This window comes from Nanorana parkeri, unplaced genomic scaffold, assembly GCF_000935625.1.
Source record: "Nanorana parkeri isolate BGI_ZX_2015 unplaced genomic scaffold, ASM93562v1 scaffold63, whole genome shotgun sequence".
NCBI lineage: Eukaryota > Metazoa > Chordata > Amphibia > Anura > Dicroglossidae > Nanorana > Nanorana parkeri.
This window is the reverse complement of record NW_017306331.1, coordinates 1,233,306-1,257,072: the sequence shown is the minus strand read 5'-3', so window position 1 is coordinate 1,257,072 and position 23,767 is coordinate 1,233,306. Positions and strand designations below refer to the sequence as shown.

Genomic DNA, 23,767 nt, shown 5'->3' with positions numbered 1-23,767 from the left:
AATGAACTAGGATCACACTAATCCAGCACGTTATTAATCTCACGTGCCCCACTCAATATGGCCGCCGCTTGAGTGGGGCAACTCAGATTAATAACGTGCTGGATTAGTGTGATCCTAGTTCATTTTATTACTTCATTGCTGTGCTGTATGTGTATAGGCCAATGCCTTGGCTGGCGCTCGTGCAGAAACTTTCTTGGGCAAACTCACCAGCCCAAGTGGCTCCGTCGGCTAACGAAGGGAAGCCTACGTTAGCCTACGGAGCCACTTGGGGAAGGGCGGAGGAGTCCGGTGACGTCGATGTTCGTCACCGGATCGCCGACGGGACTCCCGGAAGCCGGCGTAGAGGTGAGTGTTTTCATTAGCGATCAAAATAATTTTAATCGATCAAAAAGTTTAACGATTAATCGAGAAATGAATCTTTAATTTTCACAGCCCTAAAAAAAAGAAAACAAAAATAATAAAAAAACTCACTGTCACTGCCAGCTCCGCCCAACTGTTTCTTATTGGCTGGCACCTGCTAGAGTCTTCTAGCAAGTCCCGGCCAATGAATAACAACTGGGCGGAGCCGGCCGTGACATCAGTTGTTATTGTTTAATGACAGACCAGCGTCCCCAGGTCATTTGGGGACCCTGATCTGTCATTACAACTGGGGGGAGGCAGCCGTGAGATGACAGCTGGCTCCGCCCAGCAGTCATTTGCGGGTCTTCCCGAAGGCCGGCCCTCTGCGGGTGTTGCTTCGGCTCAGTCGAGCTGAAGCACACGCCTTCGGCTCGGCTCGGCCGCCTTCGGCTGCTGTACGAGCTATAGTGAATAGCCTGTACAGCAGCCCTTCGGTTTGACAGAGCCGAAGGACCAGCCGAAGGACCAGCCGAAGGACCAGCCGAAGCTATTGCTGGATCTTTCGGCTCCTTCGTGAATAACCCCCATAATGTTATGGCTGATTGGTGTAGTTCTTCTGTTTGTTCTGTTGCTCTATTACATTTTGTTCATTTTGGTATACAGTAGTAGTCAAATTTATATGTGCTATTTTAGATTTTTTTTTAACCTGTATTGTACTGTCGGGTGAAAGAAGTGTCTTGACTAGTTATGTAATTTTGAAAGATTACTGGATTAACTTCCCCGAAAGAAATATGTGTCTTGTTTTGTGTTGCACTGGTGGTTTTCCTGTCTGTATTTCAGTAAATTACCTTCAGGACCAACTTTTAGCAAAACAGGCGTGTGTTCTAGTAGTAAGTTTACATGACATCATCCAGGATACAGAGTGCTAGATATAGTGGAACATTTGCAAACCGTACGAACATTAACCTTATCCCACCAGAGACATTAGCAGACTTATTAAGAAAGACAGCGCAAAGCAGTTGTGTTGCCAGAAGTCCAGTAGCACAGCTAATCAGTTATAAGTTTTATCTTAAAGCTGAATTTTGGTCAGCTATTTTAAAAATGTAATGAAGGTTCCTCACCTGTATATTCATAAATTACTACTTACTTAGTCTGGGGCGGTGTAATGCTTCGGCTCACTCCCACAGTCTTTTTTCCCCTGCCTGTTTCAGGACGGACAACCAGTCCTACGTTCTTCTGCCGGTCTTGCAGCTGCCCCTAGTGGCCACTGCTGGTCCTGCATTGTATGTGATGACATCGAGTGCCTGCCCACATTACAGGGCTAGAATAGGAGCAAGGATCACCGGCTGCCACCAAAACAAGGAATAAGGTAAGTATTTTCTGCTGTTTACCTTGATAGACTAAATGACATTTTTTATAGCTTTCCATAGTTCTTCCTGGTATGGAAAATTCACCCCGAGCCAGACTCGGGATTACCGCCAAGGAGGTTAAAGAGACCCTGTCACCAGACCATTCGTTGTAGCAAGAATCTTCCCTTACAGCTGACCTTTACCCCCTTTCACTAAAAACCACATCAGCATGCAGGTCTACATGCTCATATGAAATCATCTTACATTCATTAGTTAAACATATTTTTATTGTACTTACAATTACTGTTTTTCCACTTCCTGGTCCTCTTGGTGATGTAATGTGCCTGAGCATTGCATCCTGGGAATATTACATGAGCAGAGCATCGCTGGAAAATCTCATCTGTAATGAGATCTCAGCTAAAGGCATTTTCCTCCCCTGAAATGATGTGCATGGTCACGTGCCCTAGTCACATGTGTCAGAGTTCCAGGAAGTAAAGGGAGATGGAATAATCTGCCCTTAGTCAAAATGGCCACTGAGAAGAATGGGGGGGAAAGAAAAATAAGGTGTACAAAGAATAAAAAAGCTGGAAATTATCAATAAGTATGTGTTTGTAGGTTGTCATTACTAAACATTTCTAAAGGTGTATTTGTTGTCATTTAAAGATATGGGTAAAGATTATGTGTGCATTTAGCATATTTTAGGGATGGTAGGTACCAGGCTTGCTGACCATGTATCTGTAAGGGTAACCCTAAAAAGTGACCTGACAACTGTTTAGATGCTCTTCTGTGACGGTTTTGGAACCTTTCCTGCACAATGCAAGAAAAGTCTTTCTAATACATTCCTCAGAGATTTGCTCAAAGTGTTTAAACCATTTACTTGGGTCTTGTGATTGGGCTCACATGGATTCAGCACATGGAAATGTTAGGTTTGGAGCTAGTTCCTGTAATAAGAGGCACGTCAGGTGGCAGAACGGACGCACATCAGTGTTTTGTTGTTGTCTGCCTGTCTGAAAACTGCAAAGAGAAGGTCAGCGGCTATGGGAAGTCAGAGATCAAAGCTGAACTCCGGCCTTCCCTTCAGTCCTGCACAATTGTACAGATTCCTCTCCCTGACTGAAGTTGTTTACTCTGATTTCACTGCACACTGTGATCTTCTCATAATGTGCATTAGAAGCTGCAGCAAGTCAGATAGGGCCCCGTCTCATTTCCTGGATGGAGGACATGATTATAGGAGGTGTACAAAAAATAATGTACAAAAAAGAATGAATCCATAAAGGGTATCTCTGGTCATAAATTGAAAAAGAAATATGTTTTTCTATATTGAATTTCCAAGTTCTATCCCACTCCTAATAACCATATCCATCTAGAAGTTTGTAAACTTACTTATTGAAGACGCCCATAGGATGTACTTCCTCACTGTCCTGGCACAATTTTAGCCCTGTGTGCCTCGTGAACTACAGCTCAACATCTGAACAATGTAACATTATCATTGCTTACTGGAAGCAGTGCATGATGGGACATGAGATATGGAGATTGTACCATATCAAGTAGCAGGGAAAGAGATGCAAAGCACTCTGGGAATTCAGGAAGTTGTTAAAAGTGATGGGCAGACGGAAGGCAGCACTCACTACATAAAAGGGAGTAAGCTTTGATTTGCATTATCAAAAACAATTCTAGTATGTATTCCTAATGCAATGCTGATGTTGTAACAGGATAGTATATGCTGGGACTATAAATCTCCTTTAATTGTCCTGTCATACGGAGGCGGGTCTTTGATCGGGCTGCATATTCTGCAGGAAGATCAAAGTTCTGGCTGTGCTGTCTGGCAGGGGTGCTTGTATCTAATATAACTGTGTGTCTGGGAACACCGTGCTTGTGCAGGATTGAGTGACCGTCGGTCACGTCACCAGATACCGAGGCTGGGTAACACCCGGAGCGGAGACCGGGTGACACCCTGCCGTGACGTCATTGCGCATGCGCGGTGTCTTACTGATGCCTGCCGGCGCCCATCTTGGCGATGCACGCCGGCAGAGAGAGGAGGGGACGTTCACCTGGCAGGAAGAGGTATGCCGCCGGGTCCCCTCCTGACACTGTTGGGCTCTCGGTCTGTGACCGAGTGCCCGACTTTTCAAAGGGGGTGACTGTGTCATTTTGGTGTCACCCCTCTAATGGTGGCACCCGGGTGCGGGGCACACACCCCTTGTGACGCCACTGCCTAGGCATGTTTAGCCACTCTGAACTCTGATCATGCAATTACACCCTTTATTATATGAGAATGTGACTGGACACTGTGAGAACCTAGTGCAGCAATGTCTCCAAAATGGGTAAGTACTAATGTTTTTTTTAGCATCTTTGATTAACAATCCCAGTTCAAGTCTGCTTTATTATAATATAACAGGAAACAGCCTGCAGCCCTCCTCAAGCTTCCCCCCCCTCCCCCCCCCCAGGCTTCACCCTACGTTGTCCGTCAGCTTTTTAAAGTCAGATTTGCTGTGCCTCTTGTATAGGAGCAGAGGGCACAAGTGGCACTGAGCTGTGTAGTAGGTCCGCACACAATAGTTACTTATTTTGCATTTTTTTTTGTAGAACAAGAGGTCATGTTTTTTAGTGCAAGGGGTCACCGCACAACACAGTTTGGAAGGGAGACGTAAGATGAGAATCAAAATATACGCAGTCCGTCTGGCTTAGAGGTCACTTTGCTGAACACATTCTAGCCATGGCTGTCTGTTATCACACACACAGTGACAAAGTCTAATCCTTTGCTGCCAGTCAGCTGGTCAGACGTTGTGGCCAATCTCATATTTAAGTATTATGATTAGTGCCCTAAAACAAGGGGAAGCGCGTCTAACAACTAATCAGGTTACAGCTCCCGAGTTCCTTCTGCGTGTTTAAAAATAAAAAGGAGAACAAATACCTAATTGGAAGAAATTGTTATCAATCCTTTCTCAAACTTTTTGCATATTTTTAACTTGTATAAGCTCATTTCATTAATAGAGACAGCGGTGATGTTATACAAACCGCTAGTTTAAAGTAGTATTGTACTCCTCAAACTTTTTTCAAATGAATCCAGATCAAACTGATATACATTGCCCAGCAAATGATTTTGTTGCATTGTTGCCCAAGCCATAACAGTCATCATGTTTCTAAACAACAGCTCCAACTGTCTCAGCTCGGCTTCCCTGAACTTCATGTCCAGTACAAGATCATAGGAGACAGCAGTCTCCAGCAACTGCCTATCTACTGCAGGGGTGGCAAACTCCAAACCTCCAGCTATGGTGCAGCTACCATGCCTCTGGCATGACTGCCAGAGGAAGAGGCATGAAGAGAATTGTAGTTTCACCACAGGTAGAGGGCTGGAGTTTGCGTACCTTTGATCTGCTGTGATATACGTGGACATGTTAATTATTTCCGAAGTAGAATCCTCTTTTAACTTCTTTCTAAAAAGTATTTATTATGCTCAGACTGATTCAGACGGATAAGGTTATTCGGTCATGGGGTAATAATGGGTTAAAGTGATATTAAAGTTAAGTTTTTAAGCTATTTACAAAGCTGATGAAATCACTTACAATGGATGCTGCTGCTTAATGATTCAAACTTTTAGTTTTCTGAGCACTGTCGCTGATATCCTGTTTACCGATATCCTGCGGCCCCTAGCCCACATCTTTTATTCATTGTAGTTTAATAATTTCAATCATGGTGGCTCAGCTTTACATGTAGTCATTATGGCACATGAGATATGGAGGGCGGTCTGCACGAAAACGCAGTCTGTTATGAATTGTCCAGACTGACACCCACCCTTCAAGGCCTTTTATGATTTGTTCCTCCCAAGAGCCAGCCTGCTGCATTCATCACGGCTTGAGAGGAGTTCTGCTGCATGGTGCTGTGATGTTTTCAGGAAGCTCCCTTGCTGGCTCCTCTCACCAGCTTTGATCTGCCTTCACAGAAACCTAGTGATGGCATCATTGGGTCTATAATGAGGCCTGCAATTAAGTTTTTTATTTAAACACTTCATTTGCATATTGATGAGGGAGGGGAAGGGAGCAGATTAAACCAGCTTCAACGATAAACCAGAAAAGTTGTCATTAGTTATATAATGAGCCATTGCTGTATCATATTAGAACGTGGAGACAAACATGAAAAACAAATGCTTCAGACAATACATGGAATGTACAAATCTCTTGTATCTTCTTCAAAACAACATCTGGAATGTGAAAAGAACATTTTCAGAAATAGTCAAAGCATTGCTGGAATGTACAGAGTTTCTGGAGCTTGCAGTATTGAAGATCCTGTGTGATATGTAAGAAGCAGCAAATGCAGAATTGGAGACATGGGGAGCCAATAGAAACCCATATATTTCACCCCTACATATATTTCATATAGCATCGACTGTTATTTCCTCCATAGTAGGGATGCACCAGTACCGGTTTTTCGATATCAAGTACGAGTACCGATATTAATCTTTCGGTACTTGCTGATACCAAGTACCGCTACCAGTACTTCGCTAGCATGGAGCCGGCGTCCCGGGCAATCAGGAAGTTGGGTGGCATGTCATTACCCGCCGCCTGGCTTCTTGATTAGCTTGGAAGCCGGCTCCATGCTGTTTGGCCGGCTCCATGCTGATTGGTTGGGAAGCCGGCTTCCCGGCCAATCAGCAGGAGCTGACCAAACAGCATGGAGCTGGTTTCCCGGCCAATCAGGAAACTGGGCGCTGAGTCATTGCCTGCCGCCTGGCTTCCTGATTGGCCATGATGCCAGCTCCATGTTCCCTTGCTGCACTGCCGGTCAGAGGTAATCTTCCTCTGACCGGAAGTTCCGGTATTGGGGAAAGTATCGGAGCATTTGGGCGATATACAAAATATAAATATACAATGCCCCCTTCTGGTCAGTGACCGGTGACAGCTCTGAATGAAGCAAAGTTTTGTCAATCAAACACAGTACTACTAATAAAGTATCAAGTTTAAGAAGTAACAAAGTAGTTTAATAAGTAAATCTGAAAGAAAAGTTGTGACATTCAGGAACATTGCCTTGCAGAAATCTTCCTTCCTTTGCACTGTCTTGTTTCTTTGCTCCCATTGATCACATTCTTTCTGTACCTCCTCTATACAGACTGGTGACCCCGGCATAAGTTTGAGTCTCTCTGATGCTTTTGTGGCAGGTTGTGGGGAAGTGGACATAACAGTAATGAAAGTAAAAGAAATGTAACAAAAAGGAACATAGAATGTATTATAGAACCCTGTTCTGGGTACTTATTAAACTTGAAAATGCTGTTAATGCCACTCCAAAGCCATTATTAATTAGGCCATGAGAATGCACACACATAAACTCTGGATATGAAGCATCTGTGACTATGCTTTATGATGCCCCCTGACTTGTACGCACCCTTTTGGAGCTCATGCACACAAACACAAATACAGGTATATGGGCATACAGTGCAAAATGTGCCTATATATGTGGCGCCGGGAAGCTACAGCTGCTGCACTTTTCTATACATAGGATTATATGGGCAGAATACACTATACATGGGTATACACATGTAAACACAAGTACCGGCATTTACATGCCCATGGGTTTAAGTTCGCATTTGTACCCATAGATGTGCACAAGTAAATTTGCATATGGCAGTATGCATATATAAAAAAGCAGCAGCGGGGGATCGCGGGAGCCCCCAAAACAGACATATCTCATGCTGCATGTCCATACGCCTGTATTTGCACCCATGTGCATGAGCCCTAACAGAAAGTGTACAACTCCAGGGCTATGTCGGAGCAAAACCACTGATTCTTCATAACTGAAGGTGAAGGCCCATACATGTGTATTTGCATCCATGTGCATGAGCTTGAACAGAGAGTGTGCAAGTCCAGGGGCATCTTGGAGCAAAGCCACCGATCCTCCAAATCCGTAGGTGAAGTGTGTATTTGCATTCATGTGTGCGAGCCCTAACAGAGAGTGTACAAGTCCAGGGGCATCTTGGAGCAAAGCCACCAATCCTTTGTATCCAGAGTTGAAGGCCCATATGTCTGTATTTGTGTCTCTGTGCATGAGCCCTAATGATAAGCCCGGCAGTGCTGCTGTGAGATGTGCACCTTGTTCCTTCAGGGCTAGTTCACACCAAGCGCGGAGCAGGAACAGGGCAGTTACAGAACGGATCAAAACTGCGTCCAATGTATTCCAATGGTATTTTGGGCTCTAGTTCACACCGCAGCGTTCCGTTCCAGAGCATGTAAAAAAACTGCAGCAAGCCCTATTTTACCTGCTCCGGAACGCATACAAAAACGGTCCAGGGCGCGTCAAAATACACTGCACTGCATGTGCCGAAACTCATGCAGCTCTGGTCTGCATTTGGTGTGAACAAGCCCTTAGTCAGGACCCCGCAGGTTTTCAGTGTAGGTAAAGATGGGGGCAGAGCTTGTACTTTATTTTTACAAGGCCCTGGAAATATGATTTCTAACAATAGAGCTACAGATGGGGAAAACATACAGTAAAGAAGACATTGGTTGAATCTAAGCACCAGTACCGGCCAGCAGCATCTGCGGGGCATGTTCTCATGACATGTGCTGTTATTTTTGGCCTCGGTATTGCTCCCTTGGTAGTACAATATTGTACTGCTGACCAACCACACTGATGCCTTCATAAGAATGCAGATCAATGAGTCGCAGGCTTTTCCTGTTGTGCATCCCTTAAGAAACATTTGCTTCCTCCTCTGGAACTAAGTAAACATGTTTATATTTGGCCCAATGAAGTTTAATAAAAAAAAAACCGTCTTGTCCTAGAGAGAATAATTCTGTCATATGTCAAGAACATCATGTTGTTGTAGAGCATATTGAAGCAATGTAGAAATGACTTCTTTTTTTTTATTGTTGGTAGCACTGCCAACTAACGTTTTTAGGAAAGTCCGTAGATTTGACATCTTCTTTGTACATCTTGGCAGAAAGCTGCATGGACTCTCAGAGATGATCTGTAAAGTTATTTATTCAAAGAGCCATGACCACAGGGAATTTAAGAGTCCCTGTCATGAGAGAATACTGTCTCCATAAAGAGAACCTGTCACCTGCCAATATATCTCACAGGGGCTTGTTAGCTCCCTTGTGAGAGCAATGTAGTTAAGTGAAAAAAAGTGGTAAAAAGGAAATAGCAATAAAATAATGAAAAAAAATGTTTAAAGCAATTCTGCCACCTCTTGCCCCCTGTAGCTGAATGCAAATGGGCATATCAGGTACACACATGTATGAAAAAGCGCTTGTGCAACACATGTTAGATATTCTACAGTCATAATTTGCTGTTAACACTAAGCTGATGAGCAGTAAAGGCTTTTAAAGTGTTGCCTATGGGAAGTTTTGAGTCCTGTAGTTGTTCAGCATTGCACGGGAGCGCGCAATTTTTTGTCTTGACAAGTTTGGTATCTCTTTATTCAACGTGATCCCAACTTTTATATTTTACCAAAAAATGGTATTCTGTTTGTGTGCACTAACATTCATTTAAGTGTATTTTTCTTCATAAATATATTGATTTGCACAAATGCAGGTACATATTTTTTTTTAATTCCACAGGGCCTCTGCTTTCAGAAAATATATCATTGTTGGGGGGGCATTGCAGCACAACACAACAACACATTGGCTCCTTGTGCTTCTTCTCCCTCCTCCAGTCTCAGCTCTGCTGTACAGGGACTGCGAGAGGCTGTTACCAAGTCACATTTAGGTGCTTACGCTGCTTGCAATTTTAAAAAATGTATTAACCCCTTCATGACTGATGCCTTTTTTTAATTTGTTGTACCCATGTTATATTCCACATTTTAGCCCTGAAAATTACTTAAAACCCCCCAACATTATATATTTTCTGAATGCCAAGACCCTATAGAATAAAATGGTGGTAGTTGCAAATTTTTATGTTGCGCAATATTAGCGCAACTCCTTATTAAACCCCAATATTTAGTGAAAAATGTAATTAAATGCCCCAAAACACGACAAAATACCCCTTTTTTTAATGAAATATAAAAGATGAGGTTACAACGAGTAAAACGATACACAACATGCCCAGGTTACAAATTGCGTGCATCCGTAAAGCGGCGAAAAACCCCAGTACCCCAAAACGTCCATAGAAGACACTTTAAAAGCCCCCACAGGTCATCAATTTAGAGATACCCCAAAATACTGGCCCTAGAATTATTGCTCTCACTCCGGCGTGCGCGGCGATACCCAACATGTGTAGCGCGTTCGTCGTTTTCATACGTAGGCGCACCCGACGCGTGTTTATGTGGAGACGCGTGTGCTCGCGGGGGCGGGGGACTTTTAATTTTTTTTTATTATTATTAGATTTATTTTATTTAAATGTAATTTAAAAAACTTTTTTTTTTTTTAACTTTACTTTGACTGCTATCACATGGGGGGGCTTACAAGCCCCCCCCCATGTGATAGCAGATGGTGGTGACAGGTACTCTTTAAGGTGATGCTGGGGGTCCAAAAGACCCTCAGTGTCACCTTTACACTGGAAATAAGCTATTGAAGTGCAGATCGCACTTCAATAGCTTATAGCTGGGCTCCAGGAGCCCAGAACTGACAGCCCAGGGACCGGAAGTGATGCAATCTGCATCGCTCCCGGTCTCATAGAACGGGGAGGGGATCGATGAACGGAAGTTCGTCGACCTCCTCCCCAGCTCCCCGCGGACACCAAGATCGCCGGTCCCGGGCCCGTAGGAGGGGCCACGGAGCCCGGGAAGCAAGGCGGGGGGGGCCGGGGGGGGGGGGGGGTGGGCGGCCCCTTCTTCGGGACGCAGAAGCGATCTGGCGACAGGTAAGTCGCCAGGATCGCTTCTGTTGTAAAGCCGACAGTCGGCTCTACAAGTTTAAACAGTCCCGGCGGCAAAAGTCACCGGGAGTCTGTTTAAACAGCCCCGATGCTGGCGACGTACACTGTACGTCGTCAGTCACGAAGGGGTTAAGTACACATTTAGGAATATAGAGCTGCATTATTTTTTATATTTCTCTGGAGTTTTAGTTTTAAGCTTTAAAGGGTTTCTAAACCCTCTGGTTTTTTTTGCATAGATCTACTGCTAGCAAGCAGTAGATCTATGCATAAAGTTTTTTTTTTAAACGCTTTAAAAGCGGTTTAAACTTACCTGTGTCTTCGCCGCGCGCTCCCATCCGAAAATGCTCGGGTGGCTGCAAAGCATCTTGGGGCGGGTGCATGCGCAGTTCGGATTTTCGGGTGGGAGACGAGGAGAGACACAAGGTAAGTCTATGGACGCGTGCACCCGCATGCAGACACCGTGGGACAGGAAGAGCCAGCAAAGACAGAAGAGATAGCGCTGGATCGGAGACCTGCAGCAGCGCTGGAGAGAAGGCTGAAAAGGACATGAAAGAAGAAGAAGATCGGATTAAGAGACATCATTTAAGGTAAGTGCTGACATTAACATTGGGGGGAGGGAAAAAAGTTTTTGCCTTTTAATGTCCCTTTAAGATTGAAACACAATCAACTGTTATTGTGTTGTTATCGCGTTGTCCTTATCATGCTATTATGTTATTCTTATCTTGTTATTATGTTGTTATTAAATTGCTCTGGTGGAGGAGCGAGACTGGTCATTTAAGCCTCAATCACACTACCACGCATATACGCGCGTATTGTACCATATGCAAATAAATGGCTCCATACACATAGATTCGTACGGAGCAGTATATTTGTGTAGCGTAAACATGCGCAAAGACAGAATGGAACCGAGATGGGTCCGGGTAGCGTATTTCTGCGTATTTTACACGCATACGTGCATATACGCATGTTTGCGCGCGTATACGCACGTCTGCTCATACAGTTCATTAAAATCTCTATTACGAATGATGCATTCTGGGATTGCATATGGTGCACGCATATACGCGCGTAAATGTGTATACATACGCGTGTATATACGCACATGTACGCGTATATACGCAATATACAATTTTATTGCATTGTGTGTGAATGAGGCCTTAGCAGGGACTATTACATATACAGGAGAACTGACAATTCTGTGTTACAATAGAAATGTTGTAGACCTTGGAAGTTTTTCACATTTACTTTTGAGTTATTGTAGACAAACTCAACATTTTGTTTGATGCAGGTACTATTCTGATTTTTGCATCGCTTGGTACCTCAATAAATAAATATCGGCTTAAGTTAAATTAATTTATTCATCTAGTAACTAGTTCATACTTTATGTTCAATGTTTTATCTTCCCAGTACAGATTATAGAACAAAAGCTAAAATCTTTCATTCTCGTTTCAAAAGTTTTTATTATTTTCATTCTCTTGCAAAAAGAGAGAACAAACCTGAGAGAACAAACCTGCTCGGCTTTTTTCTCTAGTTTTTTAGTATTATTATATTATATTATGCCTAGCACGGGCTTTTGATGGCTTTTATATAAAGGATAACTTCACCTTTCTATTATGTTCCCTATAGCCTACATGCAATACCTTTTCCCTTGTCAAGTTTAATTACGTTTCTTACATGTTTTTCATGTTTTTATCTTTGCTGTGCCCTTTTTGCGACCCTGCTTTTGTGCATTGGTGGTGATTTCTATGAAAAAATACTTGTGCAAGTAAAAAAAAACTAAGAAACTAGATGCTTTTCACAGGTTGAAATGAATCAGATGTGGTTAGCTGCTATTGGTAACACGTCAATAAAGGGACAAACAAATACAACCACATTAGTACTCAAAGGTGAAGTAGATAGCTGTAGCGTCTTGCTTATGGGATTCAGGTACACCTGTCATGATCAAATGATTCTGTAAAGTAAGCACATGGATTTGGTGTAGGCAGTGTCCTGATAGGATTTAAGGTTTGCCTGCCACCTCCTGTCTTCCGCAACCTCTCTGCAAGGCAGTGACACTGCCCATCAACATGATGAGCCAATGGAAAGTGATGAGCAATAGAGACACTTTTATTTCCTCAAGTCTGCACCTCAGCATCGGGGAAATCATTGCATAATTATTACATGTGTATGAGGAGTGTTCATAAATCAGTGCAGGCATTGAGACTTGACGGGTTTGTTACCGAGAGTGCAAGGGGTTTAATCTTCTCTAATAAAACAAACAAGCAAAGTGAAGGCACGCTTACATAATCAGTGGAGGGGAGGACGTGCGTCTAGTCTCGTAGAGCCTGTCAAATAAATGCAAAGTAGTGGACACATTTCAGGAGAAGAAACCCTGAATAGAATTCTGTCTCTGTCTATCTCTATCTATCTATCTATCTATCTATCTATCTATCTATCTATCTATCTATCTATCTATCTATCTATCTATCCATCTATCTATCCATCTCTTGTCTAATTTATTTTTGCTCTAGTTCCTTTTTCTATCTCTCTGTTTCTGCTCCAGTTTCAGCAAAAAAATATTTGGCGTGCCATGGCAGTGGCAGATATTGAAAGCCACAACTTAATGCAGCTCGGTGTTCATTAAAGTGTGTCTATAGCCAAAAGCTTTTTTTCTGGATAGTGGGGGGAAGTTTTACTACTGTCCAAGGCTCAGATAAGCTCATCAGTCTCCAACTTTTCCTTTCACTATCCAGTCACAGGCTGGGGGAGGTAGAACACCTGTGTTAACTACAAAGGAGAAAAATCAGGGCTCCTGTGCTGGCAGACAGGGCTGTGCTGTGGGGCAGAGCTGTGTAACTCTCAGGAGTGAATGGACAGAAATGAAAAACCTTTGTAGGTAACACAACGTCCTGTGTGTTTTATCTGGGTATTTAGCTGTTTGCCTGGAGTTCAGATTTAACATTCATTTTACTGCCCAAGCATTCAGTATTAAATAGAAACAAATGTATAGGAGAAATTGGCCATCTAATCACATTTCAAGGAGTTGATAGAAAGGGTAGATATCATCGTCATAGCAGAGAAAAGATCTGTGTGGCCACATGTGATTTATCTGTCTGACATTTATCATTAACAATAAGTCTCCAGTGACATTGCTGCACTTTTTAGAATCGTCCCTTCCATGCTGGGAGTTTCAATTGATCTGTCAAGTTACAGCAAGCATTTTATTATGAAATTCCTTATCTGAAGTCTAATGACAGTTTAAGGCTGATCATACAAGACCCAATAAAGGCTTGGTAAATGCAAGCAATGTGACTTGACATCGTGAATTTGTAGACATGTGGTTGGAAGTGCTGCTGATTGTCTGAAGTAACTTTGTTGCAAAATCTCTGTAGCAGAACGTAGATTGAACCCAACTGGCCCCTGGATGTTTCTAATGTAGGTCTGAAATGTTGTAATGTAGAAATGTATCTGATACACGTCCATTCTAATTTGTATTCATTATTTCCTTCTTGCAGAAGCAGTTCAGAGAGGAGAAAGGAAAAGTCTCGAGATGCCGCAAGGTGTCGGAGAAGTAAGGAGACAGAGGTCTTCTATGAGTTGGCACACCAACTACCTCTGCCCCAGAACATCAGCTCCCATCTGGACAAGGCTTCCATCATGCGTCTGGCCATCAGCTTCCTCCGAACACATAAACTTTTATCTTCAGGTGAGACATTACCCATACATACCTCCTAATTATCTGAGACGGGAAAGAGGGACATGAGGGCTGTGCCGAGGGCACAGCCCTCATTTATGTGGACTGTCGTACATAAACAATGATTGATTAAACCCAATAATGATTTATGCCATACTCCTTTCCATCAATATTAGGGCTTGAAAACAACAAACACAATATATTAGTTCTTGGAAAAAAAGATTAGTTCAGTGTATCAGGTCTGCCTTCGTAGGCTTGGAAAGTAACAGCTTGGTATTGGCTCTGCCATCATTGAAGATTAAGAAAGAGGAACCTGGTGAAGTAAATAGCACAGTTCCCCATCAGGACCATTCCTATTCCTGACCCCTGATTGGCTCTTTCTAATACCCTCTCACCTGGTGAATCCTTTTTTTTTTCCTCTTATGTGTACATGGGAAATATGGGGTTTGGACTCCAGGTGTTCCAAGCATATAATGCTAATTTTAAAGGTTTAAAGATACCAACTATTTTACACATTTCTAAGAACCTAAACAGCTCTTACTCTGTCCTAAACAGCTCATACTTGGCATCAGTTTCTATAAACCCAGGCCAAGAAAGGACTTGCGTTGTTGATAGGGGTCTATACAGGAGACCAAAAGATAGGGACAATTAAAGGGTAAGGGGGATTTGTTTAAAAAACGGAACTGACCCTCCAACAAAGAGACACTTGGTTTAAAAACTGACCTTATACTAAACGCATGGTGTGTTTTTTAAGTGTGCCCCCCTCACCTTTTTAAACGTAACGCCTAAAAAAATAATATATTATAGTTACCTTTCCCCAGACTCTGTACTGTAGGGGGTGACACCAGCATCCTGCCGAAATCTTACGAGAAGCAGCACATTGTAGTCTTCTTAGTGAGATTTGGGCTGCTCTACCTCTTGCAAGAAGGAGGATGACGTCACTTTCTCTTAGACACCGCAAGTGGTAACCAAGGGATAGGAAATCATATAATCGAACTTTTTTTTTGCTGCAGGAGTCTTTTATTAAGTTTTATGCAGCATTTCTACAAAGAGGAGGGGGCACTTTTAAAAAGCAGACCTTGTAATTTAGGTACTTTTTAAAAACATATACTGTATATATATATATAGAGAGAGAGAGATTTTTTGTTTTGCGTTTTTAAATTTAGGTACAAAAAGTACATGTATAAAATGTAGTACTGAACATGTAAAACTCACCTGCTGCTTGGCACTAGTATTAATCTGCAGAAGGAATGTCTACTTCTGCCAATTATTGGTGATTCAATGGGTGGGATTACTTTGCCTGTAATAGGTATTGGGATATTACCCCTCCTGTTTTGCAGTAGCAGTTTTCCACCATAGCCATGGAGGCCACCTATTTACAATAACTCCATTAATACCTCATTGATGCTGGTGTACCTTCCCTGGTACACGTAGTGCAGGTTAAGAGCCGTAGGTCTTTAGCATCCTCTCTGCAGCAGCTGAAGGATAATCTGATTATGTTTGTTCGGTTGTTGTTGTTCACTTCTTTGCTGAGATCTGTAAGGTCACCTCTCCTTTTAGAAAGGGACTGCAATGAGAACTGGGCTGCCCCAATGCGTACAGTCATTCTGAAAAATAACAATTGTAAAATAAAATGGGAAGCCTGGTTGCCTGTGGTGCAACACAGAGAGTTCTTACAGCTGACATCAGTAGTCATCTGTTGCTTGTAAAATATTTTATTGAGTATTAATTAAATAAAAATGACATGATAGAAGATTCGTAAAAAGAAAAAGAAAAAAACATTTTATTAGAGTATTTCTTACAGCAAATTAATCTTTCATTATTCTGATTGGCCTAAATATATAAAGGTACATTCTTGTAAATTCCTATGGGATACTGTATTTGGCACATTATTATTACCCATCCTTATGAATGTAGTATGGGTTATGGGACTGAGGTATAGAGTATGTGATTTCTTTTACAAGCGGTGGTACAGATCTGATCAGTGCCAAAAAATCCTCTCCAAAGGACAAAAGGCTGCTGGGTAATGCTATGCTAGCAAATGTATGAAGAGCATAGCACTGGGCTAACAATAGTTGTGCGGTTTTGGGTTAAGTGCTGATTTGTGAGGTCAGGTTATGATGTTAGACAAGAAGACTTGGGTGGCCGTTGGCATTCCAAATAATCCCAAAGGTGTTCAGTAGGGTTGCCTGTGGTGTAACACAGATCAATCTTAGGGATGACCTGACTCACAGTTGACCTTCCTATTCACCCTAAAGGTGTTCAGTAGGGTTGAGGTTCAGGCTCTGTGCAGGCCATTCAAGTTCCTACACACCAGACCCATCAAACCATGTCTTTATGGAGCTGACTCTGTGCACAGTCATGCTGGGAGAGAAAATTGCCTTTACCAAATTGTTACCACAAGGGTGGAAGGTCCCCATTGTTTTAAATGTCTTCGTGTGCTGTAGCATTAACTGTTCCCTTCACTGAACACACCAAAACTCAATCATTTGGAAGGTTGTCATCAAACCTTTGGCTATATAGTGTATGTGCAACAACCTGTATTTTATCTGGAATTGTGAACCACACAACTCTCTTTGGCAAACCAACTCATTCCTTGAGAAGTCATTTAACTCTCTGCTGTACTGCAGTTTTTCACAGGGAAGTCGTTGCTGGACTCTTTGGAACTGACCACTTTCCATTGTATCTGGAAGAGGAAGGCTCATTTGATTGGATTGGCTACTTTAGATCACAGCACACATTTTCAGTTTTCTTCTGTTAATATGCTGCATGGAGGAATTCAATGTGATTTCCTGGAGCAACTTCTTGCAGTAGCTATTTGATTTATGACGAGAACTGAGTTGCTTAGCCTTGTACATCGCCTTGAAGCCGGATTAACTGCCCTGCAGCACATACATTTCACAGTCTATTCATAAATTGTACATGGTTTAAAAATAGTGAGCGCTATGGGTCCCCTGGAGTAAAGTGAGAATCCAACAATAACTTATTAAATAAGTGGTATAAAATTATAAATATATAAATATCTCTAAGTGAACATCTTATTATGTAAACAATAAAAAATAATATATAAATTGCTGAAGTGATATGTGAATAAACGAAACAAAAATCAACAATGTAAATTGACTAATGAAGTGGATATAAATGCTTAAATACACCACAGATGATGATAGATGCAGTTATATGTACACTGTAATACAGAAAAAATCACGGACACACGGTTTATTGAAGATTTATTTATTTATTCACATTTATTTATATTTAAGCATTTTTATCCACTTCATTAGTCAATTTACATTGTTGATTTTTGTTTCGTTTATTCACATATCACTTCAGCAATTTATATTTTATTTTTTATTGTTTACATAATAAGATGTTCACTTAGAGATATTTATATATTTATAATTTTATACCACTTATTTAATAAGTTATTGTTGGATTCTCACTTTACTCCAGGGGACCCATAGCGCTCACTATTTTTAAACCATTTTGTGAGGCTCATCTAGCCTTAGTTTCAGCAGCTTGCGGTTAACCCTTATTTTCTGTGAAATCTCCCCCTTTGGGTCTGTTTTATAGCGCAGAACATTCATCCTTCCATAAATTGTACATGCCTCAGCAGATACCTTGAATTGTGCCTTCGAAAAAACAATATATTCTTAGAAATCTTTATTCTTAGAAATTCTGCTGTTGATAATCATACTGCTGGATTACCAGTTCTGCATTGTCATATAAAGGAACCCTAGCACCTATTTCTGCAACCTTCCTTTTTTCTGGCACTGTTAGAGTGAGTGGCTTAAAAGGGCCTGAGAAAAAGTGCCAACTGAGGATCTGCACTTGACCGCTGAAGGACAGGGGTGGGGATTAGCAGCAGGAGGCGTAGGGCTTATTCTTGACTTAGAGAGAAGTCAACCACCATGTACCATCCGGCCTTGTGCTACTAAGGATCCAAATATAGTACTTGGTACACAGGATAACACATGGGTATTTGCGGGCCCACTGCCTTTTTAATATTTAAGAAAAATCCACATTTGAGAGTTTGTGTTTTTATTGTACGTTTAGAGTGGCAAGTACATTCTACTGTAATAGGGTTTTAGTTTTTGGCACAGACACTGTGGCTGCTGATCAGGGAGAGGGTATGGTGTAAAGTTATGAATATGCTCTATATATACTGTTTATCATGTATATCATGCTCCAACAGTTCTAATCTAATTAAAAGAAGTAAACAGCAGGGTGGCCATATTATTTTGCTGCGGCCCATCTTCAAACTTTTTTGTTTGTTTTGGACATAGTGAAAAAGGGATAAAGCCCCTATTAGGTTTTTACTGCAATCTATGACCCCATTGGAGAGATTTCCCATCACTTCATGTTGGGACACAGGCGTCACCAAACACTTCTTTTTCACTGAAACGGGGAATGGTCAAAACCTCTTTAAAGTGACATTAAACCCTCAGATTTTTTTTAACATAAACCAATACTGTAATGTGTGCCTTACTGTAATCCATGGTAGTTTCCCTTCTCTTTGCTGCTCTTCCTTTTAAATCCTCATATCTTCTCATGCTTGGGGAGAACTTCCCTTTGCAGCTGAGTGCCTCTTCCGTGAGTGCTGGCTCAGGTTGTGAACCTACACACAGACACCATGTATCCATTTCAGAGACAAGGCAGTCTGCTGCAAAACAGAAGTTCTGCCCAGCATGAGAACAGATACAGATTTAAAAGGAAGAGCAGCAAAGAGAAGGGAAACAACCATGGATTACAGTAAGGCACACATTACAGTTTTATGTTTAAAAATCTGAGGGTTTAATGTCACTTTAAGTTTTTAATTTTTTCTGGCTCTTCCTGTCCCATTGACAACTTCTTTTTCTATTTTCCTCACTGTTCTAGGGACAGGAATTGAAGTGAAATCTCTTTCATCAGTAACATACTGTTAGGGAAGGAGCGAAGTCCCCCTGTTTGCTGGATTGGAACCCAATAGCAGGGAACAATCTCAGAAGGAGAGTCCAGGCTGAGGTACAAGAAAGGATAATCCAAAATGCGTTGTCAGAGTACAGTCCGGGTCGAGGCAGGCAGCGAGTATCCTAAACGGTGAGGCAAGCCAGGGGTCGATAAACAGGAGATCCGAATAGCAGGGAAGGGAGGCAGGAAACAGGAAATGAGGCGTTGTAGCTGCTTAGGGAATGGCAGAATAACTCAGCAAGTCTTGGCTCTGGCTGGAATTTAAACCCAGCAGGGGCCAGCGACGCCCCCGTTGTCTGGGCAACAGGAAGCCACAGGTCCCTGCGAACCAATGGGACGGCTGGGAGAGAAGGAGTGCTTGCAAGGCCCTCCCCGGCAATGACCAGCACCCGAAGCAACTAAGAAGCCACGGCATTGCCACATGCGCACGTCACGCACGCATGTCATGCATGCGCTCATGTGCACACATGCAGCACGCCGCCGGGCACCAATTCACCCCAAGAAGGACCCTACGATCTCCGTCGCACCCGCCGGACCCCAGGTAAGAGGGCACCCCTGGTCCCACGACGCATACAAATGTATGTAGTCACTCTTTCCAAGTCTATCCAAAACTAAAAACTAAAAATTTGGGCTTTGAAGTTCAACTCCGACATAAGCAAATATTGTCTACATATAACAGCCATGTGTTTTCATACTTGAATCTTGGTGAGCTTTGCATATTTCTTCTAGATCTGTGCAAGTGTGAAATGTTGCCTTAGCTTCCTGTTCTAAAAACCGGTCACTGCTGCTCTCTCTTTGTGAAGGGTGACTGGTCTTGTCTCCACCCACTCCTGTAGTTTTCTGCAGGCAGTCTGTATTGGACGGAGCCTGCTGGGTCTCTCCCACAGTTTCGCTCCCTACACGGGCTATATGCAGTACAGTGATGATGTCACTGCTACTTTTACCATGTGATATCTGGTTTTGTAAAGGTATTTGGTGGACACAAAGTGGATTTATATCCTTTGTGGCTATTGCAGAATATATTTAAATGAATGTTTTTGTGCCCGAGATTCAGTTTTAATTATCAATGATAAATGTACCTTTGTGTAGAGATTCTTATTAAAAATTAATATGCAAACCCAATAAAATTATTCTGTTCATTTTATTACAAACAAATCTATATACTATCATTCATTTGTATAATAGCATTGAAGGCCATTATAACTATAGCGCAAGCTGTATATTTATTGGCTTTTATCACAAAGCTCAGAGTAACAATGGATTGTTTTATTTTTTTATTATCTATTAATGTGTCCCGAGCATATGAAATAATGGGAAACGAGACAGGCTTTGCTGACGTGAATCTGGTTAGCCGAGCACTCACGCTGCATGTGAACCTTATGAAACAAATGTTTTCTCAAAGTATTATCATGTATTGGGCCTTTGTGGTTCAGCATCTGTCCCAGACTTTTCCAAGTCCCGGCTTTGCAGAAGATTAATTGCATTTGGTTAGTAAATATAATGGATTCAAATTATAAGCACACAATTTAGATCACAGATAGCCAGTAGCTATTTATCTCTGATGCTTCCCAGAGACTTGCTGTCAGATAAGACCAAAGTATGGTTCAAATCAAAGACAGCAAAACATTTGGGTCTTGCTGAGAGAGGCACAGGCAGCCATTTTCCCAGGTCCTGGAAGTCGGAGCACATGTGCCTTGGCTGGATCGGCAAGGTGGCTGGAAAAGTCAAGGTTATCGCAGGATAGTTTTGGTTGGGAGACGGATGGAGCTGCCACATAATAAAGCATTTTTCTAAATGGGTTTTGCCCAGGGCTGGGTGTCTTCATTAGTCTTGTTGTATGGGAGGGACATATGGGGTCATGGCACTAGCCTTTTATCATTTTACTATGTAGCTGAAGCCATGATAAAATCAACATAATAACTGATCTAAAAGAGGCATTTAAAGGGTATTTGAAGACAAACTCCTGGTAAAAAAAATGTAAACAAAATCCCAGCAGTATAAAAATGCAACTTTTACCATAATACTTACCTTTGGGGCTGTCCCTCACCCTGTCACCCAGCACAAGTGCTCTACAATGAATATTTAGGTTTATTTAGCCCACTTCCTGTAAGCCTTGACTGTCATGGAGACACCCCACCAGCCTTCGTGGTACTGCTGCATAGAGCGGCACTCGCATATTGAGAGCGACAGTAAGGTCCGCCCACAAGAAGAAAAAGTACCACACTACGAGACTGTGTGGAAGCCAGTTAGAATTAGGGATTGTATACTGTAATTTGTTAATGCATGGAGTAATAACACTTCATGTCTCCTAGCTGACACAATTGACTCTGGATTAGTCACTTATACACAGGCTGCCCACAAGCTTGCAAGTAATGCTGGACTTTCCTATTAAGTAAGCCCAGCATGCTCTGAAAACCAAGAGTCATATATGCATTTTGTAATAAAAGTTTATCTGTAAAATTGGGATTTAATTCAGATAAAATATGTAAACTGTCATTTTATAAACGTGTACATTAGGGATGCGCCGATGCCAGTTTTTTAGCATGGAGTACGAGTATCGATATTTTTTTTCCGGGACTTGCAAATACTGAATACAAATACCGGCATCCCGAGGTAGAGTGGGCCCGGCTAATCAGGAAGAAGACTTCCTGACTGCCTGGGAAGCTGGTGTTCTATCGAAAGGACAGCGGCTTCATGCTCCCTAGCGACACTGCGAGACAGCCTGGCTTCCTGACCAAACACTGGCTTCCCAAGCAAGCAGGAAGCCAGGCGGCACGTCATGACCCACCTCTTGGCTTCCTGATTGCTCAGAAAGCCAGGCTGCCTTGCAGTGTAGCTAGGCAGCGTGAAGCCGGTTTCCTTGCCAATCGGGAAGACGGGAGGCGGGTCATAATGTGCAGGAGATCTTCCTGATTGGTCAGAAAGCCAGGCTGCCTCGCAGTGTCGCTAGGCAGCGTGAAGCCGACTTCCTGGCCAATCAGGAAGACAGGAGGTGCGTCATGATTGGCCGGGAAGCCGGCTTCATGCTCCCTCCCAGTACTGCCACTCTGAATCTGCCTCTGACTGGAAGTTCCAGTATCGAGGTAAGTATCCGAGCATTTAGGCAAGTATGAGTACTCACCCAATGCTCCATTGTGGGACTGCCAGTCAGAGGGAATCTCGCTCTGACTGGAAGTTTCGGTATTGGGGTAAGTATCATAGCATTTAGGCGTGTATGAGTACTCATTCAATGCTCCATTATGGGACTGCCAGTCAGAGGGAATCTTCCTCTGACTGGAAGCTCAGGTATTGGGGTATCGGAGCATTTGGGTGAGTATGAGTACTCACCCAAATACTCAGTATCGACACTGATACTGATACCAGTATTGGTATAGGTGCATCCCTAGTGTAAATGTTTGAAAAAGATTGAGCAAAAATCATAATTTTAAAAAAAATCTTTCACCAAGAGTGCATGGGGGCGTGCAGCAATTCCCTAATTAGGCAGAGTAACATGTTTCCACTAATAGTGTCAATTTAAGGGCTCGTTGTCACCAGCCCAGCGATCTGTTTTAGTGTGTGGACTGGTGTCCATGTGTGCCAAAACTGACTTATGTTTTTACACCACAAGACACTGTTTAGCTTTTTTTTGTTAACTTTACTAAAATGTCACATTCATTGCTCCAGTGTGGAGTTAAAACCCCTGTTGTGTTTTTTTGTTTTGTTTGATTTTTTTCGCTTTCTCCTATTGTGGAGATTTCCCTTGACTTCCTCACAGGAAGTGACGGTAAATTCTCATTTGTTACCAAAACAGTTAGGGCGCAGTAGCCTGAGGTGGGGGTGGCTGTCATGACGTGAAGTCGTAAACACCATCAGAAACTTCTATCAAACTGTAGAAAAGGGAGAGCCATTTACAGGAAAGTTTTTCCCTGCCAATATTTCTCACTTCAACCTTTTATTTGCACACTTATGATTTTTTTCTCTTTTCGAGCCTTTCATATTAGTGCGGTTTCCGTCACTACTTCAAATTATTTGACAAACATATTAGATAAAAAGGATCGAACCTCTTGACTTGTTTACTGTACTCTGTACGGAACAAAAGAGGCGACTTAATAGAAGAATACATAATATTGGTGGGATCAGGACCCATATGTGAGAGCCAGCTGCAGCCTGATACCAGATTTGGGTCACCTGGGTCTCAGTGGTGGATTCTAAGGACGGCCATAAATGACAGTTATTATCAGACTGCTGAGGGGCTGAACTGCAGATTTAAAAAAAACAATTGCAGCTTTATTGAAAAAAAGTTTGAGAGTTTAATACAGTACTACTGTAATTTATTTTACATACAACTGGCATAAGTACCTGAATATCTTAGTAGGATGATGTCAGGATATCATCTTCTGTTGCCTCTTAAGGTGCCCATACACTGCACGATTATCGTACGATAATCGTGCAGTGTATGGGCACCTTTACACAGCAACAGCCAGACTGGAGAAGGGCCAGCACTAGGAGGCAATCAGGCCCAGCTGCATGCACATGTGCACAGCAGGTTGCAAGGAGGTAGGTGACACCATTGTGTTCCTTAACTGTAGCAGAGAAAGTGGTGTCACCCTTCTGGCTGTGTTGTCGGGCAGAGGTGTATGAATTAGTATGAAGCGGTTGGGGCATTACAAATCTTTCA

The 23,767-nt window shown here is 42.4% G+C and overlaps 1 protein-coding gene across 1 annotated transcript in view; it reads left to right on the top strand.

The window, feature by feature from the left end:
• Positions 1-23,767, top strand: part of EPAS1 (endothelial PAS domain protein 1) — a 90,449-nt gene that overhangs the window by 32,701 nt on the left and 33,981 nt on the right. Inside the window, exon 2 of the mRNA XM_018576284.1 lies at positions 13,982-14,172. Coding sequence (XP_018431786.1) covers positions 13,982-14,172 — 191 coding nt within the window. The remainder of the gene's footprint in view (positions 1-13,981; positions 14,173-23,767) is intronic.